The sequence below is a fragment of the Oppia nitens genome, unplaced genomic scaffold, assembly GCF_028296485.1.
Source record: "Oppia nitens isolate AA-2021 unplaced genomic scaffold, nextdenovo-longstitch-racon4-pilon3 scaffold2_pilon_pilon_pilon, whole genome shotgun sequence".
NCBI classification, from domain to species: Eukaryota; Metazoa; Arthropoda; class Arachnida; order Sarcoptiformes; family Oppiidae; genus Oppia; species Oppia nitens.
The window spans coordinates 8,280,920-8,303,345 of NW_026533210.1; the positions used below are offsets into that span (position 1 = coordinate 8,280,920).

The 22,426-nt window shown below is 29.8% G+C and overlaps 5 protein-coding genes across 6 annotated transcripts; 2 read left to right on the forward strand and 3 right to left on the reverse strand.

Moving 5' to 3' along the window:
- Positions 1 to 134: 134 nt before the first annotated feature.
- On the reverse strand, positions 135 to 1,319 carry LOC128956363 (uncharacterized). The gene is made up of 3 exons (XM_054302093.1): positions 1,074 to 1,319; positions 921 to 994; positions 135 to 841 (listed from the first exon to the last, which is right to left on the reverse strand). Exons 1-3 carry the CDS (start codon positions 1,223 to 1,225, stop codon positions 135 to 137), a joined length of 933 nt encoding a protein of 310 aa, XP_054158068.1. The 5' UTR covers positions 1,226 to 1,319.
- Positions 1,320 to 1,609: 290 nt separating this feature from the next.
- On the forward strand, positions 1,610 to 3,421 carry LOC128956260 (probable deoxyhypusine synthase). 2 transcript variants are annotated; one of them, XM_054301953.1, is made up of 7 exons: positions 1,610 to 1,650; positions 1,718 to 2,022; positions 2,107 to 2,262; positions 2,331 to 2,760; positions 2,852 to 2,955; positions 3,072 to 3,268; positions 3,344 to 3,421. In XM_054301953.1, exons 2-7 carry the CDS (start codon positions 1,762 to 1,764, stop codon positions 3,363 to 3,365), a joined length of 1,170 nt encoding a protein of 389 aa, XP_054157928.1. In that variant the 5' UTR covers positions 1,610 to 1,650; positions 1,718 to 1,761; the 3' UTR covers positions 3,366 to 3,421. The 2 variants fall into 2 exon arrangements, with proteins under 2 accessions (XP_054157928.1, XP_054157927.1); XM_054301952.1 differs by lacking the exon at positions 3,344 to 3,421 and having other exon boundaries at positions 3,072 to 3,321.
- A 77-nt stretch (positions 3,422 to 3,498) lies between these two features.
- Positions 3,499 to 4,411, reverse strand: LOC128956006 (pseudouridylate synthase TRUB2, mitochondrial-like). The gene is made up of 3 exons (XM_054301686.1): positions 4,279 to 4,411; positions 3,634 to 4,197; positions 3,499 to 3,545 (listed from the first exon to the last, which is right to left on the reverse strand). The coding sequence occupies exons 1-3, from the start codon at positions 4,409 to 4,411 to the stop codon at positions 3,499 to 3,501; spliced, it is 744 nt and encodes a 247-aa protein (XP_054157661.1).
- A 650-nt stretch (positions 4,412 to 5,061) lies between these two features.
- Positions 5,062 to 10,004, forward strand: LOC128956338 (protein abnormal spindle-like). The gene is made up of 4 exons (XM_054302056.1): positions 5,062 to 9,009; positions 9,085 to 9,438; positions 9,536 to 9,685; positions 9,758 to 10,004. Exons 1-4 carry the CDS (start codon positions 5,200 to 5,202, stop codon positions 9,959 to 9,961), a joined length of 4,518 nt encoding a protein of 1,505 aa, XP_054158031.1. The 5' UTR covers positions 5,062 to 5,199; the 3' UTR covers positions 9,962 to 10,004.
- A 421-nt stretch (positions 10,005 to 10,425) lies between these two features.
- LOC128956302 (CD109 antigen-like) lies at positions 10,426 to 21,212 on the reverse strand (the record flags this gene model as incomplete). Its single annotated transcript, XM_054302001.1, has 15 exons — positions 20,803 to 21,212; positions 20,359 to 20,539; positions 18,350 to 18,518; positions 16,359 to 16,429; positions 15,889 to 15,940; positions 15,528 to 15,618; positions 14,028 to 15,414; positions 13,483 to 13,968; positions 13,295 to 13,408; positions 13,009 to 13,224; positions 11,953 to 12,912; positions 11,009 to 11,737; positions 10,832 to 10,937; positions 10,617 to 10,675; positions 10,426 to 10,530 (listed from the first exon to the last, which is right to left on the reverse strand). Coding segments are annotated over exons 1-15 (4,902 nt in total), but the record flags the coding sequence as incomplete, so codon positions are not given.
- Positions 21,213 to 22,426: the final 1,214 nt, after the last annotated feature.

Below are 22,426 nucleotides of genomic sequence, written 5' to 3' on the forward strand. Positions count from 1 at the left end.
ATAGTTTTATAATTTTTTTGTTCGTGTAAATTAAATATTTCATTTTATATCAATTCAATCAAAAAATTATTTTAATTGATAGAAACTAATTAATTAAATGATTAACAAATATATATATTTAATTTCACAATACTTTATGTTAAAAGTGATTGATTTTGGTCCCAAAACTCGTCTTTAATGATATCACAATGTTTTACATCAATAAACTGATTTAGATCGACATCGATATCTTCACGTATTTGATCCCAATTTTTCTTTTTCGGTTTAATCTGTTGGAGTACATCGTCGTTGATATTCAACAAAATAATTGATCCCTTCTTAAACTGTTCCAATTCATTATTATAGTTAATACCATAGTCTGTAAACATGATCTCATGTTTATCTGAGCTGATAGTCTTTGACAGTCTATCGGTAGCCTCTTTCGGAGTCATGGGCTGGACTTGTTTGTCGCAAGTGGTGATCTTATATGAACTATCACTACTGGAACTACTGATAAGATATTTAGTGTATTGACCGGTGAGTGCGTAGAAGACAGTATTGTACAGATTGTTGACGTGACAGTCCACTTGTCGCCATCGGAAGTAATCCATAACGACTTTGGCGTTCGGATAGAGAATACAACGGCTGTCGAATGCCGGCGGATATTGAAGTGTCACCACCGATGATGATAATGTCGATGGCCTCCGATCGGTGAACAACTCGTTACTTGAAAAATATTGTGACCAATAGTAGACAAATGCCGAAGTAAATGAAGAACAAATAAGTGATTGGACTTTGTTTTGGCGTCGCTTATAGAGATCAGACATACGACGGATAAGAAAACTGTATTCATCGCTCTGTCCTATGAATAGTGAAGACATGAAATCAAGTTTGAGTGACAAACAATATATGATAATCACTGGCCATTGATTCACACATACCGTATGCCATAACGATGTTCGGGAAGAAGCATTTGATGACATGTTTGGCCGATTCGTTCATCAGATCCAGACATCTAGTATTACAAAAAAATACAAATATATCATATATATTAAACTCATGAGTAAAAAATGTGGTCAAAGTCGATGACATACCGTTTGTCATTAGGTTTCAAAAGATTGTGTCTTTTGGTAAACTTATGAAACTTTTGTCCATCAATTCTGACGACAATATAGCAGTCCTTCAGTAATATGTGATCCGACGAGTCTTCATATGTCCGAACGTATTCGTACTTTGATTTGGACATCACTTCTTCACTCACTCTTTATCTGTCTATCTATTAGCTGATCCAATAGTTTCTTAATAAAAAAAGGCATTTATTTTTTTTATTACAACTTATTGTTTACAAAACATATGATGTAATGAATAATAATATTAAAGCATTTGTGGGACACATCCATACCATATGTCCCACAAATTATTGACAATATATTCAAAAATATCTATCGTTTTAATTGTTTATAAAAAAAAATTGTTATTAAAAATCAATTAATAAACAAAAATTAATTAATTTTCACAACATTTGACACAATTATTATAAAAAATTTATTATCAATGAAATAGTTGATGAAAAATAAAAAGTTTATATTTGTATTTGTTTGACATAATTATTGGTCAAAACAAATATATGACAACAAAATCATATGTTTTTATTAAAACACATTTCATAAGGTATTTAAAGCGACAAAAAAAACTTTTAAATATTTAGATAATTAAAAACAATTACTACTGTTGACAGACAATCACCGCAATTTGATCCCAGAAAAAGATCCACAAAAAACAATGAACACAATACCATTGGTGGCCAAAGAGGCAGTTTTGATGGCCAGTAAAGGTACTGCCGATGACGATAACCACCACTGCGTTGATGTTAACGGCAGACACTTGAAGACCACGGATTCAATTCTCGATACATTTACCACTCAAGTAAAGGGCTATGACTTCAATGAAGGTATAAATCATTCGGCACTACTTCAGACATATCTGACCACTGGATTTCAAGCGACCAGTTTTGGACAATCTGTTCAACAAATTGAACAAATGGTAAACATTTATCTTTTGTCATAAGTTATGTCATTTGATTTATTATTAATAATATATATCTGTCGACAACATTACTGTCTTCAGCTGAAGAGTCGCGACGAACCGTTCGAAGAGGACGTCTTGGAAAGCGATAATTTTATCCGACGAAAGACCGGTTGTACCATATTTTTAGGATATACTTCTAATATGATATCCAGTGGTGTCAGAGATACCATCCGATTCTTGGTTCAGCACAAAATGGTAAACACTTTTAAAACAAACTCATGTCATGTCAATGATTATATATATATATCACATGTCTTAATCAGGTGGACTGTATTGTCACCAGTGCTGGCGGTGTAGAGGAAGACATAATCAAATGTTTAGGTCCGACATTTGTCGGCGATTTTAGTCTAAAAGGTAGTGAACTAAGAGATGAAGGGATCAATAGAATTGGAAATCTTTTGGTACCAAACGATAATTATTGTAAATTCGAGAATTGGGTTCAACCAGTATTGGATCAGATGCTTGCAGAACAACATAGTAGTGATGGCCAACAACAACAAAAAATAGTTTGGTCGCCATCGAAGGTTATTACCAGATTAGGCGAAAAGATTAATAATGAAGAATCGATACTGTATTGGGCGGCACGCAATCAGATACCAGTTTTTTGTCCGGCACTTACTGACGGCTCGTTAGGCGATATGATCTACTTTCACACCTATCGAAACCCGGGTCTTGTCATTGATATAGTTCAAGGTTCACATCACACACACAATTGATACTAATTTTGTTGTTGATTAACCACCAATTAATTGTTTGTTTTTTTTGTAATCTTCATTTTTATTAGATATACGACGACTTAATACCATAGCAGTGAAGGCCCGAAAGTCGGCAATGATTATATTAGGCGGTGGTTTAGTTAAACATCATATCTGTAACGCAAACTTAATGGTCAGTCAATAACATAATTTCAAAATTAGTATTTTTTAATATCACAATAATGATTGCGGGTATTAATAATATTTTTATAATAACTCATATCTAATAAATTATTTTTTTTTATATAGAGAAACGGTGCCGATTATTCCGTTTTTATAAATACGGCCAATGAGTTTGATGGCAGCGATGCCGGCGCCCGACCCGATGAGGCTGTTTCGTGGGGCAAAATAAAACGTGAAGCAAAACCTGTCAAAATATATGCCGACGCTTCGATCATATTTCCGTTATTAGTGGCCGAAACATTTGCACGACATCATCACTATAGGTTTGATATCATTTTTTTTGTTGACTAAAATTTCTATTAAATCAATAACTTCTTCATATCTCTCTATTGTTTCAGTGTATCCAAAAAGAATTGTTGATCGGAAACACTGGTCACCACTGACTGATCACTACTACTCGATAGCAGTGGTGATAATGTTTGAAAACATTCCGGTTTTATCATTGATTTACATAATTGTATATTTTCTATGATATGTTCGCACGTCCAGTGCTTTAACAATAAAGAGTGGTCGACAGTGAATGGTCCGTACCGTTTGAGTCTTAATTGTTTACACATTGCCGTTGATTTTAATTTAAAACCAATATCTTGGATCAAATCAAACAGGTATTGATCAAATTCGTTGATACATTCGACTTCAATGGTAAACTCGGGCAATGACAAGTCTGTCAAACGTAACCTATATAAGATGGGAATAGTCTTACGCATAGCTGGCCTAACCATTCCCCGAGAGGCCAAATCGTATGCTTCCTGAGTGGTCATATCGATTCCCATAACTTTATACATAAGCGTTTGATGTGTTGACTCGATTTTGCTCAGGACTCGGCTTATCCGTCCTTCGTTGACGTGTCTGAACCACGACTTTTCGACAATCCTTCCATCACTGTTCGCATTGTCTGTTGTCATACCTAATCGGCCTTTTATTTCGTAAACTCTTAAATGATTAGCTCTTCTAAATTCGTTGGCATTTTTGGCCATTTTGCCGATAAACACGACAACAACACCGGACGCAAAATATCCCGGATTATTGACAACAGAAAGTGCAAAGTCTTGCTGTTGATATCGTTTGCCGACAACAAGTGGATTGTCGGACAAATTTTCTTTGATTTCAACTTTCAGTTCATTGCCCGACGAAAGATCACCAGCTATTTGAACCATTTGTCGCGGCGGTCGGACTATCATATCGTTGAGATCTAGTGATCAGATATAAGATAATAATCTGATATTAGATTTCATTGATATCATTGTCACTGCAAAAGACATTTAATACTAACCATTGCATAGATTATTAAGAAGTGTCCGTCGGGTCGATGAAACTGACTTATGGTTTGGTTTATAGATACAGAAGACGCCGTTAAGTAGACGCCAAACGCTCGGCGCGTATCGGATCTCATAAAGTGATGTCATTTGTTATCTTCAGTTTAATCTTTTAATGAATTGTATTGTATTTAGTCATCAAAAACAAATTGTTTTCAATTTAAAAACATGTGATTTGCATTGCATTGCATTACAATTGCAAACATTGATCGCACATTACAACAGCTAAAGCGTGTTGTGGGAGGAGCTTATAGTTTACTGTTATAAATATTTTAATATTAACTGAACTATGATTCTATGGCACTAAAAATCTATGTGTAACACATATGAATTACTGTACTATTAGTTTGATACAGTATTAATAATATTATGTATTTTAAAAATAATGATGTAATTATAGTTTTGTAATAATTGTTAAGTTTATTTAATGAAATAATAATATACTCTATAATAAATTAAATTATTAAAATAATAATAAAAATTACATTAAAAAACTTTTATCAAACTTTAAATTACTTGTATTAATAGTTTACTTTTTGCAAAAATGTATTCATAAACGAGACTCTACTGTACTGTTTATATAAAACGATTGTGATATTTACGTTATCGTTATACTTGTGAACCAATCAAATCGATTGTTTAGCAAACTGTTAGCCAATGAGAGTCATTGAAAGCGTTTCAACATTTAAACTGTTAAAAAACTTGTCGTTAATTATTATTATTATTATTATTATTATTGAAAAACTATTTGAAGTTTTTATTTATAAGTAATTTTGAATTCATTGAAGACATTCATTGATTGATTGACTTATTATTACTTATTAATTGATTGATTGACGAGTTGTTATGCGTTTGATTTTCATCTGATCTCAAACGTGATGGACAACTATATGAACAAAACGTACGACAAAAGTGGTTCAGTTAAGAGAGGTTTTTGGATATCGATGGACGACACGAACAGCAGTCGACCCGAAGATGACATGTTGTCGACGACGACCACTGCCGAGTCCGCCAACAAAACGCATACAATTGGCAATACTGAGTACACAATGGACTATCGCCGCGGAGGAGGCGGTGGTTTCAATTGGATTCCCATTGAGATCAACACTGCGGTGACAAATGATGACGATGACCAATACCACGACTTGGAGAATGAACAACGGACGCGACCGATGAAGAAACAGAAAAACTTTGGCCTCAGTTGGGTCCCATTGGGCGAGAATTCAGTCAATGTCAACAACAATGATAGCGACAACACCGCCGCTGATCACAAGTTTTCGGTTCCCCAACGATTGCCTATGAAAATCAAGAAGAAGTTGACGCCGGCAAAGGTCGCGACACCAGTTCGGCGAACAAGTCTTAACTCTTTGAGAAGAGAAACCTTTCGAGTGAGTCCTAAGTCGCGAACACCACTTAATTTGATGTCAAATACCATAATAAAGACCAAAAAAAGACGATCCAGTGGTTCAAGTGGTGCGTCATTTATTCTGACGCCAAGAAATAAATCGGCAATCATTCAATCACTTAGTACGCCATCAAAATCGGCGACCAAATCGTATTTCGGTATTGAAGATATTCAGTACATGTCGTGGTGTAATACAATGTTGGCGCCCAAAGTTGATGATAAAAATGACAAAATTGATTGCAATCTATTGATTATGGATTGTTTTAACTCAACTAAAGTCGAAATCACTGTCTGTCCGACTAAAGAACAAATGTCTGCTCAAACCTATAGAGAGTCGTTAAAGTGGAACAGTTTGAGAAGTACTGCGCTGGCATTGTATCAGTCAAATGATGTCAAACGTGTTAACTCGAAAATGTTGGCCGACATCCATAACAGCAAGTTTGCCGTACGTAAGGATCGAGCCATTCATGCGGACATTGGTTTTCGCAAACATATTATAGATCTTTTGTTGTCATATAATCCTCTGTGGCTTAGAATTGGTTTGGAAACTATTTATAATAATAAGATTGAAATGACCACCAATTCATCCAATCAGATGCGCTTAATTCTTGGAAAGTTTATCGCCCAAAACCTATTGGTTTCGAAAGAATTGATTGCCAAATATGGACACAAAACTGTTGTTAACTTCTTTAAAGACGATCACCACATATTGGAGGCTAAAAAATATATTCTCATAAAATTTTTGAATTTACTTAATTTTTTGGACGCCGCTAAACAAAGAAGACTCATTGAACACAATCCGTGTTTGTTCAGGCATTCAGCCACTAATAAGTCGACAGTGGATCTGATTATATCGTTTGCTCGCGACTACATCACTGGTGTCGGAGATATAACAAAATATTTACGAAGCATCGGGTTTTCGCTGAATTATAAACAGACACCTATTGAAGAGTATGATTTTCAAGTGGAAAACTTGGCCATCGATTTTCGCGATGGTATACGATTGGCCCGATTGGCTGAACTGTGTACTGAACATAAACAGTTGTTATCTAAACTACTGTATCCGAGTAATAATATTACAAGAAAGTTGCATAACATTGATGTGGCTCTCAAAGCATTCGATCAGATTGTTCCCAACGGTATTTCACCGAAAGATATAGTTTATGGTCACCGGAAAAAGACATTTGCCTTATTGGATGCCATTATATTTAAACACAAAGAAGACGAACTGTTAGCTGAAGAACAATTGCGCGAACAGAGCGCTATAGTTATTCAAAGACTATTCAGAGCTAATCGATTGATGATAAAAGATCGACAATATTTCCAATCACTTAAGAGATCAGCCGTTTTGATTCAACGCAAATTCAGAGCCAATCGTTGTACTAAAGGAGAGGAATATCATCAGTATATTACTATTAAAAGATCTGCGATTTTTATTCAACGCTGGTTTAGAAAAAATAAACTAATGAAAGAAGAAAGACAACAGTATTTAACTTTGAGAAAGACTGCCATTTGGATGCAAATGAAGATCAGATCGAATCGACTGATGAGACAACAAAGGAATCGCTATTTAAATCTTAAAACTGCTGTCATTCGTACGCAAAGCATATTCAGAGCTAATAAATTAATGTCTAGAGATCGCCAACAATACCAATCACTGAAGAGATCCGCTATTGTTATTCAACAATGGTTTAGAGCGAACAGACTTATGAGAGAAAAGATGGAACAATACATAATGTTGAAGAAGTCAACTCTTTGGGTTCAAATGCAGTTTAGATCGAATAGACTTATGCGTCAAGAAAGAGAAAACTATTTGAGTCTGAAATCAACTGTTATTTGGACTCAAAACATGTTTAGAGCCAATAAATTGATGTCAAGAGATCACCAACAATACCAATCATTGAAGAGATCCGCTATTGTTATTCAACAATGGTTTAGAGCGAACAGACTTATGAGAGAAAAGAGGGAACAATACATAATGTTGAAGAAGTCAACTCTTTGGGTTCAAATGCAGTTTAGATCGAATAGACTTATGCGTCAAGAAAGAGATAATTATTTAAATTTAAAAACTGCTGTCATTCGGATTCAAAGCATGTTTAGGGCTAATCAATTGATGTCGAAAGATCGACAACAATACCAATCACTGAAGAGATCCGCTATTGTTATTCAACGTTGGTTTAGAAAAAATAAACTAATGAAAGAAGAAAGACAACAGTATTTAACTTTGAAAAAGACTGCAATTTGGATGCAAATGAAGATCAGATCGAATCTACAGACGAGACAACAAAGGAATCACTATTTAAATCTTAAAACTGCTGTCATTCGTACCCAAAGCATATTCAGAGCTAATAAAATGATGTTAAGAGATCGCCAACAATACCAATCATTGAAGAGATCCACTATTGTTATTCAACAATGGTTTAGAGCGAACAGACTTATGAGAGAAAAGATGGAACAATACATAATGTTGAAGAAGTCAACTCTTTGGGTTCAAATGCAGTTTAGATCGAATAGACTTATGCGTCAAGAAAGAGATAATTATTTAAATTTTAAAACTGCTGTCATTCGGATTCAAAATATGTTTAGAGCTAATCAATTGATGTCAAAAGATCGCCAACAATACCAATCACTTAAAAGATCCGCTATTGTTATTCAACGATGGTTTAGAGCGAACAGACTTATGAGAGAAAAGAGGGAACAATACATAATGTTGAAGAAGTCAACTATTTGCGTTCAAATGCAGTTTAGAGCGAATCAATTGATGTCAAAAGATCGCCAACAATACCAGTCGCTGAAGAGATCCACTATTGTTATTCAACGACGGTTTAGAGCTAACAGAGTTATGAGACAAATGAGGGAACAGTACATAACGTTGAAGAAGTCAACTATTTGGGTTCAAATGCAGTTTAGAGCGAATCGACTTATGCGTCAAGAAAGAGAAAACTATTTGAGACTGAAATCAACTGTTATTTGGACTCAAAACATGTTTAGAGCTAATCAATTGATGTCAAAAGATCGCCAACAATACCAATCACTGAAGAGATCCACTATTGTTATTCAACGTTGGTTTAGATCGAACAAAGATATGAGACAAGAGAGGAAACAATACTTAATATTGAAAAAGACAACCATTTGGGTCCAGAAGATATTTAGATCGAATAGACAGATGAAATACGATAGGCAACACTTTGTTCAACTTCGACAGTCAGTCATTTTGATCCAAAGACGTTTCAGAGACAAGTTAGTCGATTTCAGAACAAAAAGAGCTGCGATTAAGATACAGGTAATTATCATTAAAAAAAAGTCTGATTATTATTTTTCTTATATTAAGTTAATTGAATCAAATTTTTTGTTGTAGTCTTTCTGGAGAGGATATAAAACTCGCAAACAGATCCACGAAGAAAACGCCAAAATTCAATTAGCTTTCCAACGAATACTGACGTCCACATCACTGGCCACTAAAGACATGCAATTAGGAAATCGGACACAAAATGCTTTGCAGAAATTATTGGCCTACGATTCACTTCTACACTTAGCCTATGATTTGTCAGCTCTCGATAGGACAACCAAATTGTCGCCCGTGTCTTGCGAAACACTTGTCCTCTACGGTGCCGTCAAAATATTGATTCAAATACTTAATGAATCCAATCGTTCCGAACCACACAAACAGATTGTCGTTCTCACTGTTAATATACTTTTGAATTTAGCAAAAGTAAGTATTATTTTTTTTAGTTAACCTTTTAATTTGTTATTTTGATTATCAATTATTATATTATTTAACCAATTTATTTATTATTATTTATTTAAAGTATGAGAAAACACTCGCAAATTTGGTCAACAATTCCCAAACAATTGATATATTATTTAGGATAATAAAAAACTTTAGTCGTTGTCCACAACTTATCTGCAAATGTTTTACACTATTGTCTATTCTGTTGAACAATAAAGTGTTATTTGAGGTAATGATGTCTAATATAATAGTTTTTGAATCAATGAATTATTTTTTTAAAATAAAATTTCTATATTAATAGCACGTAATGTCGGATACGCGCAAGATTTGTGCCATCAAACAGATTAGTGATGCCTTCAAAAAAGATAAATCGTTTAAAAAATACCGATTGAAAAGTGTTTATAAATTTTGGCCCAATTGGCAAATCGCCAAATCAAATGTCTATGAATTTGATAACCATTTCCTGGCAATACAGGTGATCGCCCGACTCCTTAAGATCGATTGATTGGATTATTTTTTTTATTAATTGATTGATTTCCTTCTGATATAACTAATTTTTTTTTAATCATCTCATTTGAAAGCAACACAATTTATTTTATTTTTTTGGTAATGATTTGTATTATTATTTTTAAAAAAAATGTTTTATGTGTGTTTTAATTTTATGTGTGAGTTTTTAATACCTAATATGATATTATGCTATAAATATTTAAATATACAGTATATATATAAACAATTTTTATTATTAAATAAATAAACAATATAACTTATATGTAAACTTATTATTATTATAAATTTTTGCACTTTTCAAGTATGCTCTATATTGCAAATATCTTTGAACAATATATATAAATATTTTATAAACAATAATTGTGTCAAAATTGATAAATTATTATTTTTTTAATAAAGCATTTTATAAACATTTTTTTTAAAATAATGTATTATTAGTTAGTTAGTTAATAAACAATTTTTAATTATAATAATGATTGTTGTTATAAGTATTAATGAATGATTAATGATTAGACGCAATGAACTGCTAAAGAATGGACAGTAAGGGCACTGATAGCTACCACAGACCTATTCATCCGAGTAGTCATTTATATCGAAAAAATAATAATTAATAAATTTTATATATAATAAATGTAATAAAAAAAAATATTTACTTCACATATATGTAGAGCATAGAGACCAAAGTCATCGACAATTTCTTCTTTAAAATACTCTATAAAATAATAATTATTTTTATAATTATTTGTTTCAATTTAATTTCTAATAACTAATAATTTATGCATTTCTTTTATTTGCTATAAATACGATTAAACCGATAATTAAATAAAAATAAAATGTTAACAAAATTATCTAAATATAAGGGCCAAACCTGGTTCGTATAGATCATAAACCCGAGCTTTTAGCCAACGAGTTAGGTTAGCCACGGGATGCCAGCGCTCTATAGTAAAGTCAACACAATTCCAGTTGTGATCCAACTTATTGATTATAAATAAATATTTAATTAAATTTAACGACAATATTATATATAAAGTTAGTGTTTCATTACATAGTCAAACATAAAAGTCGCCGATCGGCCCAATACTTTGGCTTCGCTTAGCTGACGGACGGAACGTTTCTCTACATAGCTGTCGATGACAGCCTTGTGTTGCCAATAGCCGGTCGGAATCGTTAACTCCATGACCGCTATTCCGCTAATATTTCGTTTCTGAGTCAACAGCCATTTGGCGCACGATTTGATAGCTATTCTGGACTTATTTCTGCCCGAATACTTCAGTTCGACATTGATATCAAATGCCGGAAACGGCGGCTGAAGTAATTGAAAGTCGTGGTCCACGTTATACTGTGTGGTCAGTTGTGCAATGGCCATACCGGCACCTTTGGCCGTAACCGTAACAAAACCCCAGACGTTTGGCTCGACGGTAACAATGTGTTGATCCGTTAGATTATTTAGCGACAGATTAATTGTGGTAATGTTTCCCGGATTGGACGACGCCTCCACTTCCAGTTTCATATTGCTTATGGATCTGACGTGTGTCCGAAACGAGTAGTCGGTCAGAGCCTGGACGGCAACTATTGTATCAAATGTCGACACAAGACCCGAATCGTATTGACGCATATAAGCCAACCATTTGACAATCTGATCCTGAATTAGTCCACCAAAACTTGTATAAATCATCAGCGCGTAAGCGGTTCCCTCCACTGCAAGCGATTCATAGGTTTGCGGAGTTCGCGGCTGAATATATGGCCTTTGACTTTGGTATATGATATCTTGCGGCTGTTTAAACAAATACAAGTTTCTATTATATATATATTTAATAGACAGATAAACAATTCTCTACAATAAACTTTAAAAAACAAAAAAGTTTCTAAAATAATTTATAATTTTTATAGATAACAAATCTAACAAATTTAACTTTAATAAAATCTATAAATCAATTAATAATTTATAAGTTTATTTCATATATAGTGATATACAATAGAAAAACTTACTTTAATAGTATATTCAGACCAATAAACCATTCCTTCTGTAGACCTCTTCATAAACTCCAATCTATTGAATCCGATCTTAGCGTCAGGACTTCCGGCAATCATCAACGCATATGTGGCTATCGATACTTCGTAAGTATTATTAATTGTATACAACACTCTCTCGAGGAATGCCACCGAAGACTGTTTGGCGTTGGAAATCTTTAGTCCGACATCACCGTAAACATCGGTAACTTTGACTAACGTTATCAATACGTGCGACGTAAGTGCGACCGGCGATAGACGCGGATTAGACCAATTACCGTACGGCGTGTATTCGTAAAACGAGCCGTCATAGTGATGGCTGGGATCAACTATCTGATGGCGCAAAACAAATTCAATCGATTGTTGTATAACTTGCGGATCAATGTAAATAAAATTATGCCAATCATCGTATTGGGCGTCAAAGTAGACCCGGGCCGCGTATGCAGTCAACCAAACCGAACCGGGAGTTCCGGTCAGATCGAACATCGAGAAATAGCCGTTCCTGAAGAATGACATTTGATGGACGTATTCTTTGTTCAGTGTTTCCAACATTTGTTTAGACAGATCTTGTTTATCACTAGTTTCGAGTTGATTTGTAAGTCTTAAGTATATAAGAGTATAGAGAAGATAAGCAAAATTAAAGAGTCGTAACTCTCCCGACTTTGCCGTCGATCCGATGCCTAAATCGGTAAAATCAATCGGCGGATTCAATTTTGCCGGCACACCGACAACATCGCCGATAATTGTGACCCAAGCTTTAGGCGATCCAAATACATATCGCCGATAATTGTCCTGATATGGAATAATGGGATCTTCAGTGACATTCATATCCAAAAAATTTATGATATAAGACTGTGCTCTGAGATCAAGCAGTAGTGATGTATGGAGTGATACTTTAGCGCCATCAGCCAATACCTCAACATCTATTTCTTTAGTATCCTTATTATAATATCAAAGCGTTTTAATTAATTTAATGAATAATTAATTTATTAATTGCTTATTAAAAAACAATTCATAAATAAAAATTGCATTTACTTTTGCCACTTGTGTTCTGCCAGTGATGACAATCTTGATTTTCCCACTTTTGATTGGCACCACCGGTACGGGCACTAAGAATGACGACTGAGGCTTAATATAGATGAGATGTTGATGAATACCGCCGGATATTTTAGGACTATAGGACGATACCCGACCCATGGGTCCCACTTCAACAAACCGGTAATCATCTGAGTCTTCTAATATTATTTCAGCCTTTTTGGATAATAATTTAGTTATAGATTAAAAATTATATACAATTTTAATCTATAATATCTATACATACTCGGACTTCAAAGGGCTGGTAGTTAAAAGCAGCCACTCTTACGCCTAATTGTTCCCCTAAGACAACAACTTCTGGTGCCTCGACAGTGATAAAGAAAGGTCGGACACTATTCCACTAAACAAACAAAAAAAAAGTTTACCACAAAAAAGATAATAAATTATTTATATTTTTTGTTATTGAAGTCTTACATAAACAAACTCATCCATAATTGAAAACCCGGTACTCTGTCCGACACCGATGGCATTGAATCGCCAGTTAACTGGTCTCTGAGGAACACTGAGACCAATATAGTTGTCCGGATTATAACTGGTAAATGTGTCGATCCAAGCAAAGTTGTTACCACTTGATCCATAAAAATAGTTATTCCTATTCTTTCGATAGACAATAAAGTCGGACAATTGGACATTTCGTTCTTCACTTCTTTCGCACAGAAGTTCATCACTTCTGTCGGCACAGTCTCGCTGTCCATCGCACAGCTGATGACTTTCGTAGCATTCGTTGCCGGTTAGACACATCAGAGACATAAAGTTCGGTACATTAGCTCCTGGATGTGGCCAACTGGTGAATGCCGATTGAAATTGATTTTGTAGTGTCTGATTGTAATAGATATGAGGATTGCATCGATGGTTAATTAATGATATCTTGAGATTTGTAAATACAACCAAATTGTTGAACTATAAGATTTATATCAATCAATTAAAATTAATTTTTCGCTGATTTCGGGAATACATACACCAAAAGTAGATCCCGAATCTCTGGCAATATTGTGTGTCAAGAAGTATAGGGCCTTCTTATTGATTCCTTCTCTGGTCTTATGAATAACTTTTTTGGTAAATCTGGTCTCAAATTTTCTGATAGCAATATCAACCGTTGCTTTTGTTATGTCATTAAATCCTTGAATGTCCTCCAAATCGGCGTCAACGGCATTGTGTCCAATGATCGATGCTTTGGATAGATATGGTATGAATTCAATATTATCACCGCTTCGGTCCTGATTTAGGTTAACTTTGAGAGTGAGCTGTACTTTATTGATGCCCTCAATGGGCAGACTAACGCTGTCCGATATAATCTCTCCGTCTTGAGTAATATGATAGACAATGACATTACAATTGGGCGACATTTCAGGTGAAAGAGCCACCGAAAAGGTGGTCACCGATCGCAACATTCCTGATACCAGTTCGTCGCCAGTAAACAGTACGTTGCCTTTGGAGACAACCAAATATCTGAATGATTTCATATAGAAATTAGAGTAGACGTGAAATATTCCGTATTCGCCTGACTGTCCATTTTCGGTACTTGTCGTTATATAAAGCAAACGGTTGGATGACGAGAAAAACGAAACAACCAGCAATTCGGTGGTGGCCACATTGCCGACGGTTGAAAAACGAGCTTTTATAGTAAACCGATCGATATTTGGCGGAGGCCTTAATCGGATCTTACCGACGCCATCGTCGTTAAAGTTAATTCTCATACTGTTTCCGGTAAAGTCTGCCGAACCTAACTGTCCAATAGTGGTGTTTTTGTTGAGAGTAAATGATGGGGTTATGTAGAGATCCGATAGTACTAATTCTGATGATGGAAACGGAACGGAATCGCTGTATGAGATGGCAATGTATGTCTCGAATGGCAGTCCCGGCTTAAAAGTGGACGGATTGGTGTCCAAAAATCTGAGTAAAAGTGTTGAATTGATTAGTCGTGTCCGGGCATATCCAGTCACTATTGTATCGTAGAATCGTTCGCCGATTTCCACATAAATAACAATTTCTTTGTCGCGAAATGGTGTCGATAGTAAGGCAGCGAACAATTCTTTCAGATTGTATCTAAAAGTATACTGTCCTCGGAAGTGGTCGACAACATCGATCTTAAGTATGTCTTCGAAGATATCGTTTTCGTTAAGAGAATTATAATTATCATAATCTCCATTCATTACTCGCCAATTGATTACTTTTTTCTCCGGTTTTAGGATGACTCTGATGGTGGCATTGCCCACAACTGGCAGCAAATTTGTATGATTGGCATAAATAGTACCCTCGATATAGTCATCGTTTTGCGATATGAATGCCGGCAATGATATGCTAACATCAAACCGATTGGTAAACCAACGCTCTAATAGTATTTTTCTATTTAATCAACAAAAAAAATCAAAATTTAATTAAATTTTAATATTCATAAACTAATTTGATGAAACAATTTTATTATATACTGTATATATAGTTTTATTTTTAAAACTAACTTTTCCTCGATTTGTTGTAAAGCCTTGACTCTGACTGTCCACCAGCCTCTCGGATAATCACCCGGTAATGTAAATTGAAGGGTTATAAAACCTATTTATTCATATAGACGGCTAAATTAATAATAAATTATCAAATGTTGTTAACAAACAAACAAAAAAGTTTAAAACAATTATTTTCATGATATTATGCAAATTGCAAACAATTATCTGTAGAATCTAATAATATTTTAATTGTTTTGAAATGATTACCAAACAATTTGTTATATACAATACTACGACTACTAATTAGTTGATAATTTTAAATTATTAAGATTTTTAAACATAAAATATTAGACAACTCTCTATAATTAAGACCTCTTGCCTTGAAATGGATATAAAGAGTTCCATCTCTTCATTATAAGTCCTCGAGAATCCTATCAAAAGATAGTAAATATATAAAGTTTTATTATATAAAGTAATTTATATATTATTAAACAAAACAAAATTAATAATTGATTTATTAATATTATTATTTTGTTGTCTAAATGTTTAACTAATGTATAACTACTGTATTTTTTTAATTATTAAATATAACATATTAGGACTATTAAAATTGCGTGATTTAGACTAATAAGTAATACTATAAATGTATGTATATATTGTGTTAATGAGTTTTTCATTACAAAAATTATTATTGAAACAAAAAGGTCATAAAATTTTATATTATTATACATTTTTTTGAAATTATGATTTTTGTTTTATGCAAATTCACTTAATATTTATAAAATTATAATATTATTGTATAATATAATAATAATGATAATAATAATATAAAATGTGTTAATTAATTACCAGTAGATAGACATCAACGGCATCAACGTATGGTTTCATTTCCATATTCAATAGTATCACTCGTATACTTACTATAATATAATATTTGATTCAAATCAATAATAATTTTTGCATTTAATATATGAAAAATATTTTACATAAGAAAACAAATTTTTAAACAAATATACATTTGTGTTAGTATTAAATTAATTATAATAAAATAAAACCATTTAAATGTAAAAATAATTAAATCAATCTATTTAACTAATTTATTACATTATGTATAAGTTTAAAATAAATAAATATAAAATATAATTTTATTAAAATACGTTTAAATCATAGTACTGTAAAAAATTATAATAATTTATACAAATCTTTTACAAGTTGTACTTGAACACTTATTTTTAAAAATATATTTTTAATATACAGAAATTAACCTTAAATTTTTAAAGAGTCATTTTAGACCAAATTTTTAGTAGTTTTTTAATTTATCAAATGAATCATAAAAATTATTTTTATGTAAACAATTTAATGTCATGTTTTATTATCACGAATCACAGTATAGTGTAATTGTTTTAACAACAATAATAATAATTGATTGTAATATTAATTATTATTATAGTATTAAAATTATTAAACACTTTCAATGAAATAAAACGTGAATAATTTTTTTGACATGTATAATACATTTTTTTATCATGGTTATGTTGATTAATTGAAAAATTTAAAAAATAGTGTACTTGGTTAGTTTTTAATACTTTAGTATTCCACAAAAATTTGTATCTGTAATGTAGTATAAAAATTAATCTGTTTATTACTTAAAAAAATTATTACTCAATTAATTGTTTATGATTGGTTATTTTTGAATTGCTAAAAATATTAAAATTAATTTTTATTATAATAATAATATTATTATTAATAATAATTAATGAAAACCAAAAATTATTAAATAATTTTATAACTATTATTATTTGTACATTAATTTTAATATTTTATATATCCACACAATATACTGTATATTAAATAAATGCATTTATTATATTTTTACTATACTATCCAATATCTGAATCAATTAAATTAATAATTAATAGAAAATATAATTTTTTATATTAAATTGTTTGGTTTGATTTTCAATTGTCTGTAATTGTGTGAAGTTTACTTTATATTACTATTATATAACATTATTAAACTCTAGTTAATTTTTATTGTTAATAAACAAAAAATTATGCAAAGTTAGACTCAATAAAATTTAATATCTTTTGAATATAAAGTATATTTATAGTTAGTAAACATCTAAATAGTATAGTTTGAAAGTCAGGTCATACAGTGTTATTGTAAGGTATATGTGATAATGTATAATAAGGTATCCCTTAGACTCATAAAAATATATAATAATTGTAATAAATTTAATTAAAATCATAACTGTTTAGTTAATAATTAATGATGTATTAATTGAGTGACTAATACGGATAATAAAATGACAAAACACTACAATACATATGTTTTTGAATATGTATATAACTTATTATATTATAGGTATATATTTATACCATATATTGATAAATAGGTATATAAATTGTTGTGTCTGTGTATGTGTTATGCAACGATGAATTGTTTCCAAATACAATACTGTATTGTATTTTATTATCAATTGTTTAATGATTTCAAATAATGAATAAACATTGCGTTTAAAGTACAGGTGTTTGACTCTTTAGTAGTAAATATTATTAATATTAATTTATAATAAATAATAATAAAGTCTGCGATAAAATCTTGCATAAAATATATTTATAAATAATTTTTATTTAATATTAGTAACTAATAGTTTTTAATTTATATAAATTATAATTGAAATAGATTTTTATAATATTATGTATAATAAAAAAAATTATATATGTATTAATATAATAACATACACTAAATAGTTTAGTTAAACTTAGATTATAATGTAGTACCGTATATACAGTATATATATATAAGAACAGGTATGTAAACAGTATGGTATGACTTACTATTTTGATTCATATTATACACCAATTGGTTAGTCTGTATGAGTATTGTAAGAAATTCTGGTAAGAATCTGATGGTTGTATTCCTAACAAAACCATTGCCTCCGCGAACACCGTTAGCATTGCCCTCGACTTTCAGTTGATAATTACCGGTTCGTGCAGTGAATGGTATCTAATAATAAAAATAATAATAAAAAACCAATTGTTTAATATAATATATATATATTTTTTTGTTATTATATGAACTTTTTTTTAATACTTTATACAGTTGTAATGTAAATATTTATCGATTTAATCATTAATTTTTTTGTTTATTTTTACTGAAACTTATTTTCCTGGTTTTCATTCCCAAAAAAAATATATAATAATTTATATGTTATATTGTAATATAACTCACATTTACAATATACAGTATATATATATATATATATATATACATTTATATAAACTCGATTTATATAAAAAGGATATTTATTTCAAATAATCTATTATTTATAGATATATTGAATGTCTATAACGTTTATGAATACTTTTATATAAAATAGAGTTATTTAATATTTGTATTATTTAACTATAAAAAGATACAATACAATATAATTTACTATAGATTCTATACAATATATTATAGACTAAATTATATATAAATGTTTTAGGCAAACAAACAAACAAAATAAAGTAGTTTTAATTTATTTGACTCACATTATACATATTAATTGGCTAAATATAATAATAATGGATGGCTAACTTTATTATGCATTTGTATTTTATTAATGCAAATTTTTTTTGTAGATGATCTAAAAATTTAGATATTTATATACAATATATAATATAACTATTTAAAAATTATCGTAAAAGGAAATGAAAATTACACATCAAAAAAAAAATTATTGAATAATAATAGAAAATTTTAATGTATAACATTGAATGTAAAATATATAATATTTTTTAAATTATATTTTTCAAACTAAAATTGTCATTGATGTAATTTTATTTGATGATATAAACAAAAATTATAACAAGTATTAAATGTTTAATTAAAACACCTATTGTTTACTAAGATTTTGCGATACACAGTATATATATAATTAAGAAAAACTAAATAATAATAAAAAAGGTATGAAATCTAGACAACAATATCTTATATATATTAAAAATCATGCAATTATTTTATCAAATTGATTATATACTGTCACGAGTTGCTATCCTTGGATTGAATTGATGAACAATATATATACTGTATATTATAGTTAAAGTTGCTTTAATTATGTTTATAAAATTTTTAAAAAAAAAGTCTATATATATATATATATATAAATTTAAATTAACTATATTTTGATAATGGTAAAAAAATTATTTCCATATTAACGCTTTGTTAATCTATTTTATTATTATTATTATTATTATTACGTTATATGTCTCTACCACACAAAATGTTATTATACTGTGCATACATTTAAATAAATAAATTTATATAACCTATTTGCGGTTCAATCAATTGTGTGCATCATTTTAATGAGACATATGAAATGAAAATTTATTTATCTATTATTTTTTATTATTTGTAATTGTATTTATAACCAAAAATAATATATTAATAAAGAAACAATCAAATATATAGCTAATAATAATATATAATTAAATTTAAATCTATGTACATAAAAGCAGCTAAAAAAGTACTGTATTTAATAATAATACTAATAAAAGATCTCAGATTTCATGTTAAAATCAATTATAATATTAATTTATATTAAATATGAGTACCATATTTAAGACAGGAAATGATAGTAAATAAATGATTTCATAATCAAAAAGTAATCTAAAAAAATCTAATTACATTATGACTGTCTTTAAATTGTTTTTTAATAAATAAATTAAACAATAATAAAAAAATTATTTTATCAAAATTTCTATTATTTTTAATTATAAAAAATCTAATGTATTAATTTTTTCTAAATAAAAGTGTTATACTTAGTATTATTTATTAAGTTTACAACAACAACAAAATATCTCACTTTCATCAATAGGTTTTGTGTATCTCCCGGTGCTATACGTTCAGTGGCACCGGCAATCTCTTCATGATTGCACTGAACAGTCGCGGATATTGTCAATGGAAAGGGCGCTTCCAAAAGGTTAACGACCACTCTGTATACCTGTCCGGGTCGGACCTGCGACGGAGCCACTATTAGGTAGCGCCTGGCAATTAAATACCATTATTTTAATAATAATAAATTATTAATAATATATTAATAATAATTGTTTTTTATGTCTAACATTACATGAATTGCATACACAACTACTAAAGTATCGATTATATATAAATATATGTTAGTCTATTATAAAATCGATTTATTCCCTAAAATATTTATACACATATATTAAATATTAAATATATATATATATATATATATATATATACTGTATATAATGTTACCAAAAATAAACTTATAAAAACTTACGGCTCGTCAACCATTTGGTATGGAATATATTGAAAGGAATCGGAGTTCCGGACGATATCATTGTCACCCAAACTGAGCACTTGTCGCACATCATCGGACTGTTGTTGTTGACCAGTGATACCGAGTGTGACGGCAATCCATAAGACAATAGTATAAAAACTAAATCTGGATTTCATTTGACTGTAATGATAACAAAAGTCATATTTTTCTCTGTTTGAGAGGAATGGATGGCAACCAGAATAGGAATATCCAGTATAACTAATGACAAAATGCGAAGTCAACTACTGAGCACTGGTAGTACTGTATTAAAGAGTCGATACCAACACTATTTAGGAGAGAGAAATATATATAGAGAGAGACAGTCAGACAGGTATATTGAAACTAATAGTCAAACACAAGGTTAGCACTCATTCACTAAAACGATTCACTCAATAGATATATATATAAGAATATACTAATAATATAATTATTGTTTAAAATTTGTTTTATTTATTTTTTTATTCAATTATTTATTTAAATAATTTACAAATCAATTATTTCCTCACAAACTAATAGCAATATAAAATTATTTTTATTTAATTTTTATATTAAAAAAAATATATTTGTTAAAAACTTTATGACAATCATTCACTATATCAACAATAATTATTATGTAATGATAGAGTTAACCAGTTTTTAAAAAGTTAGTGAACAAAAAATTCATATATAAAACACATTTAATACATGTATAATACATATTAAATATACCATTTATAGTCTATTAGTGTAGATATGACTAACTAAATGCAATTAAACGTCAAGTTTTTCAACTATTAAAATGTTATAATAAAATTAAATAAATATTTTTTTTTGGGTTACAAATGTAATTAAAATAAATATAAATATTATGTTTAAACACAGATAAAAAGTTTTTTAATATTAAAATTATCCTTATCTAGCTACTAATATTATACTAATTATGATTTTAAAAACATATTGAATTAATTTTAAATAAAAAATATAATTTTTTTCAAATTGTAAAAATTTTATAATTATAATAATAACAATCGATTGATTATCTGAACAAATAACTATATATATTATTATTTCATATAATAAATAGACTCTGTTTTAACAATTAGTGATATTTTAACAATATATACATGTTTATAGAAATTGAAGATTTTATTAAATGAAATATAAAATATCTATAATAAAGCATTTAAATTTTAAAATTGACATTTTATCAAAAAAATAATCATTTAAATACTGTTTGTTTATAATTACACAATTAAATAATCGGATTTGTCAATACTGAACAATCAATTATTAATTTCAAAATGATTGTATAATTTATTAAATATGGGATTTCTATAGTATATAATATAATAATTAGTCTAAATATTTTGCAATATTTTTTGGTGACAAAATTCTTGTTATAAATTTATTTATTTTTCTAACATTAAATTTATGTTACTGTATATTATTAAACTTTAAACATAATACTATTAATATACAGTATATAAATGTCTTTCACATTTCTCTAAGGGTTATACAAAATGTATTAAATTATGAGTGTTAAGCATAGAATTGCCAAATAAATAAAAAATTAACAAAATATTGATAGTTAACAATTATATTTTAA

Coding starts and splice junctions, on each gene's coding strand:
- LOC128956363 (XM_054302093.1), bottom strand. CDS start 1,225: ATGTCCAAATCAAAGTACGAATACGTTCGGACATATGAAGACTCGTCG. Junction 995..1,073: donor TTGAAACCTAATGACAAACG/GTATGTCATCGA, acceptor TTGTAATACTAG/ATGTCTGGATCTGATGAACG. Junction 842..920: donor GAACATCGTTATGGCATACG/GTATGTGTGAAT, acceptor CACTATTCATAG/GACAGAGCGATGAATACAGT.
- LOC128956006 (XM_054301686.1), bottom strand. CDS start 4,411: ATGACATCACTTTATGAGATCCGATACGCGCCGAGCGTTTGGCGTCTA. Junction 4,198..4,278: donor TCTTAATAATCTATGCAATG/GTTAGTATTAAA, acceptor TCTGATCACTAG/ATCTCAACGATATGATAGTC. Junction 3,546..3,633: donor GTTTACCATTGAAGTCGAAT/GTATCAACGAAT, acceptor TAAACAATTAAG/ACTCAAACGGTACGGACCAT.
- LOC128956338 (XM_054302056.1), top strand. CDS start 5,200: ATGGACAACTATATGAACAAAACGTACGACAAAAGTGGTTCAGTTAAG. Junction 9,010..9,084: donor GAGCTGCGATTAAGATACAG/GTAATTATCATT, acceptor TTTTTGTTGTAG/TCTTTCTGGAGAGGATATAA. Junction 9,439..9,535: donor TACTTTTGAATTTAGCAAAA/GTAAGTATTATT, acceptor ATTTATTTAAAG/TATGAGAAAACACTCGCAAA.
- LOC128956260 (XM_054301952.1), top strand. CDS start 1,762: ATGAACACAATACCATTGGTGGCCAAAGAGGCAGTTTTGATGGCCAGT. Junction 2,761..2,851: donor TGTCATTGATATAGTTCAAG/GTTCACATCACA, acceptor CATTTTTATTAG/ATATACGACGACTTAATACC. Junction 2,956..3,071: donor TCTGTAACGCAAACTTAATG/GTCAGTCAATAA, acceptor TTTTTTATATAG/AGAAACGGTGCCGATTATTC.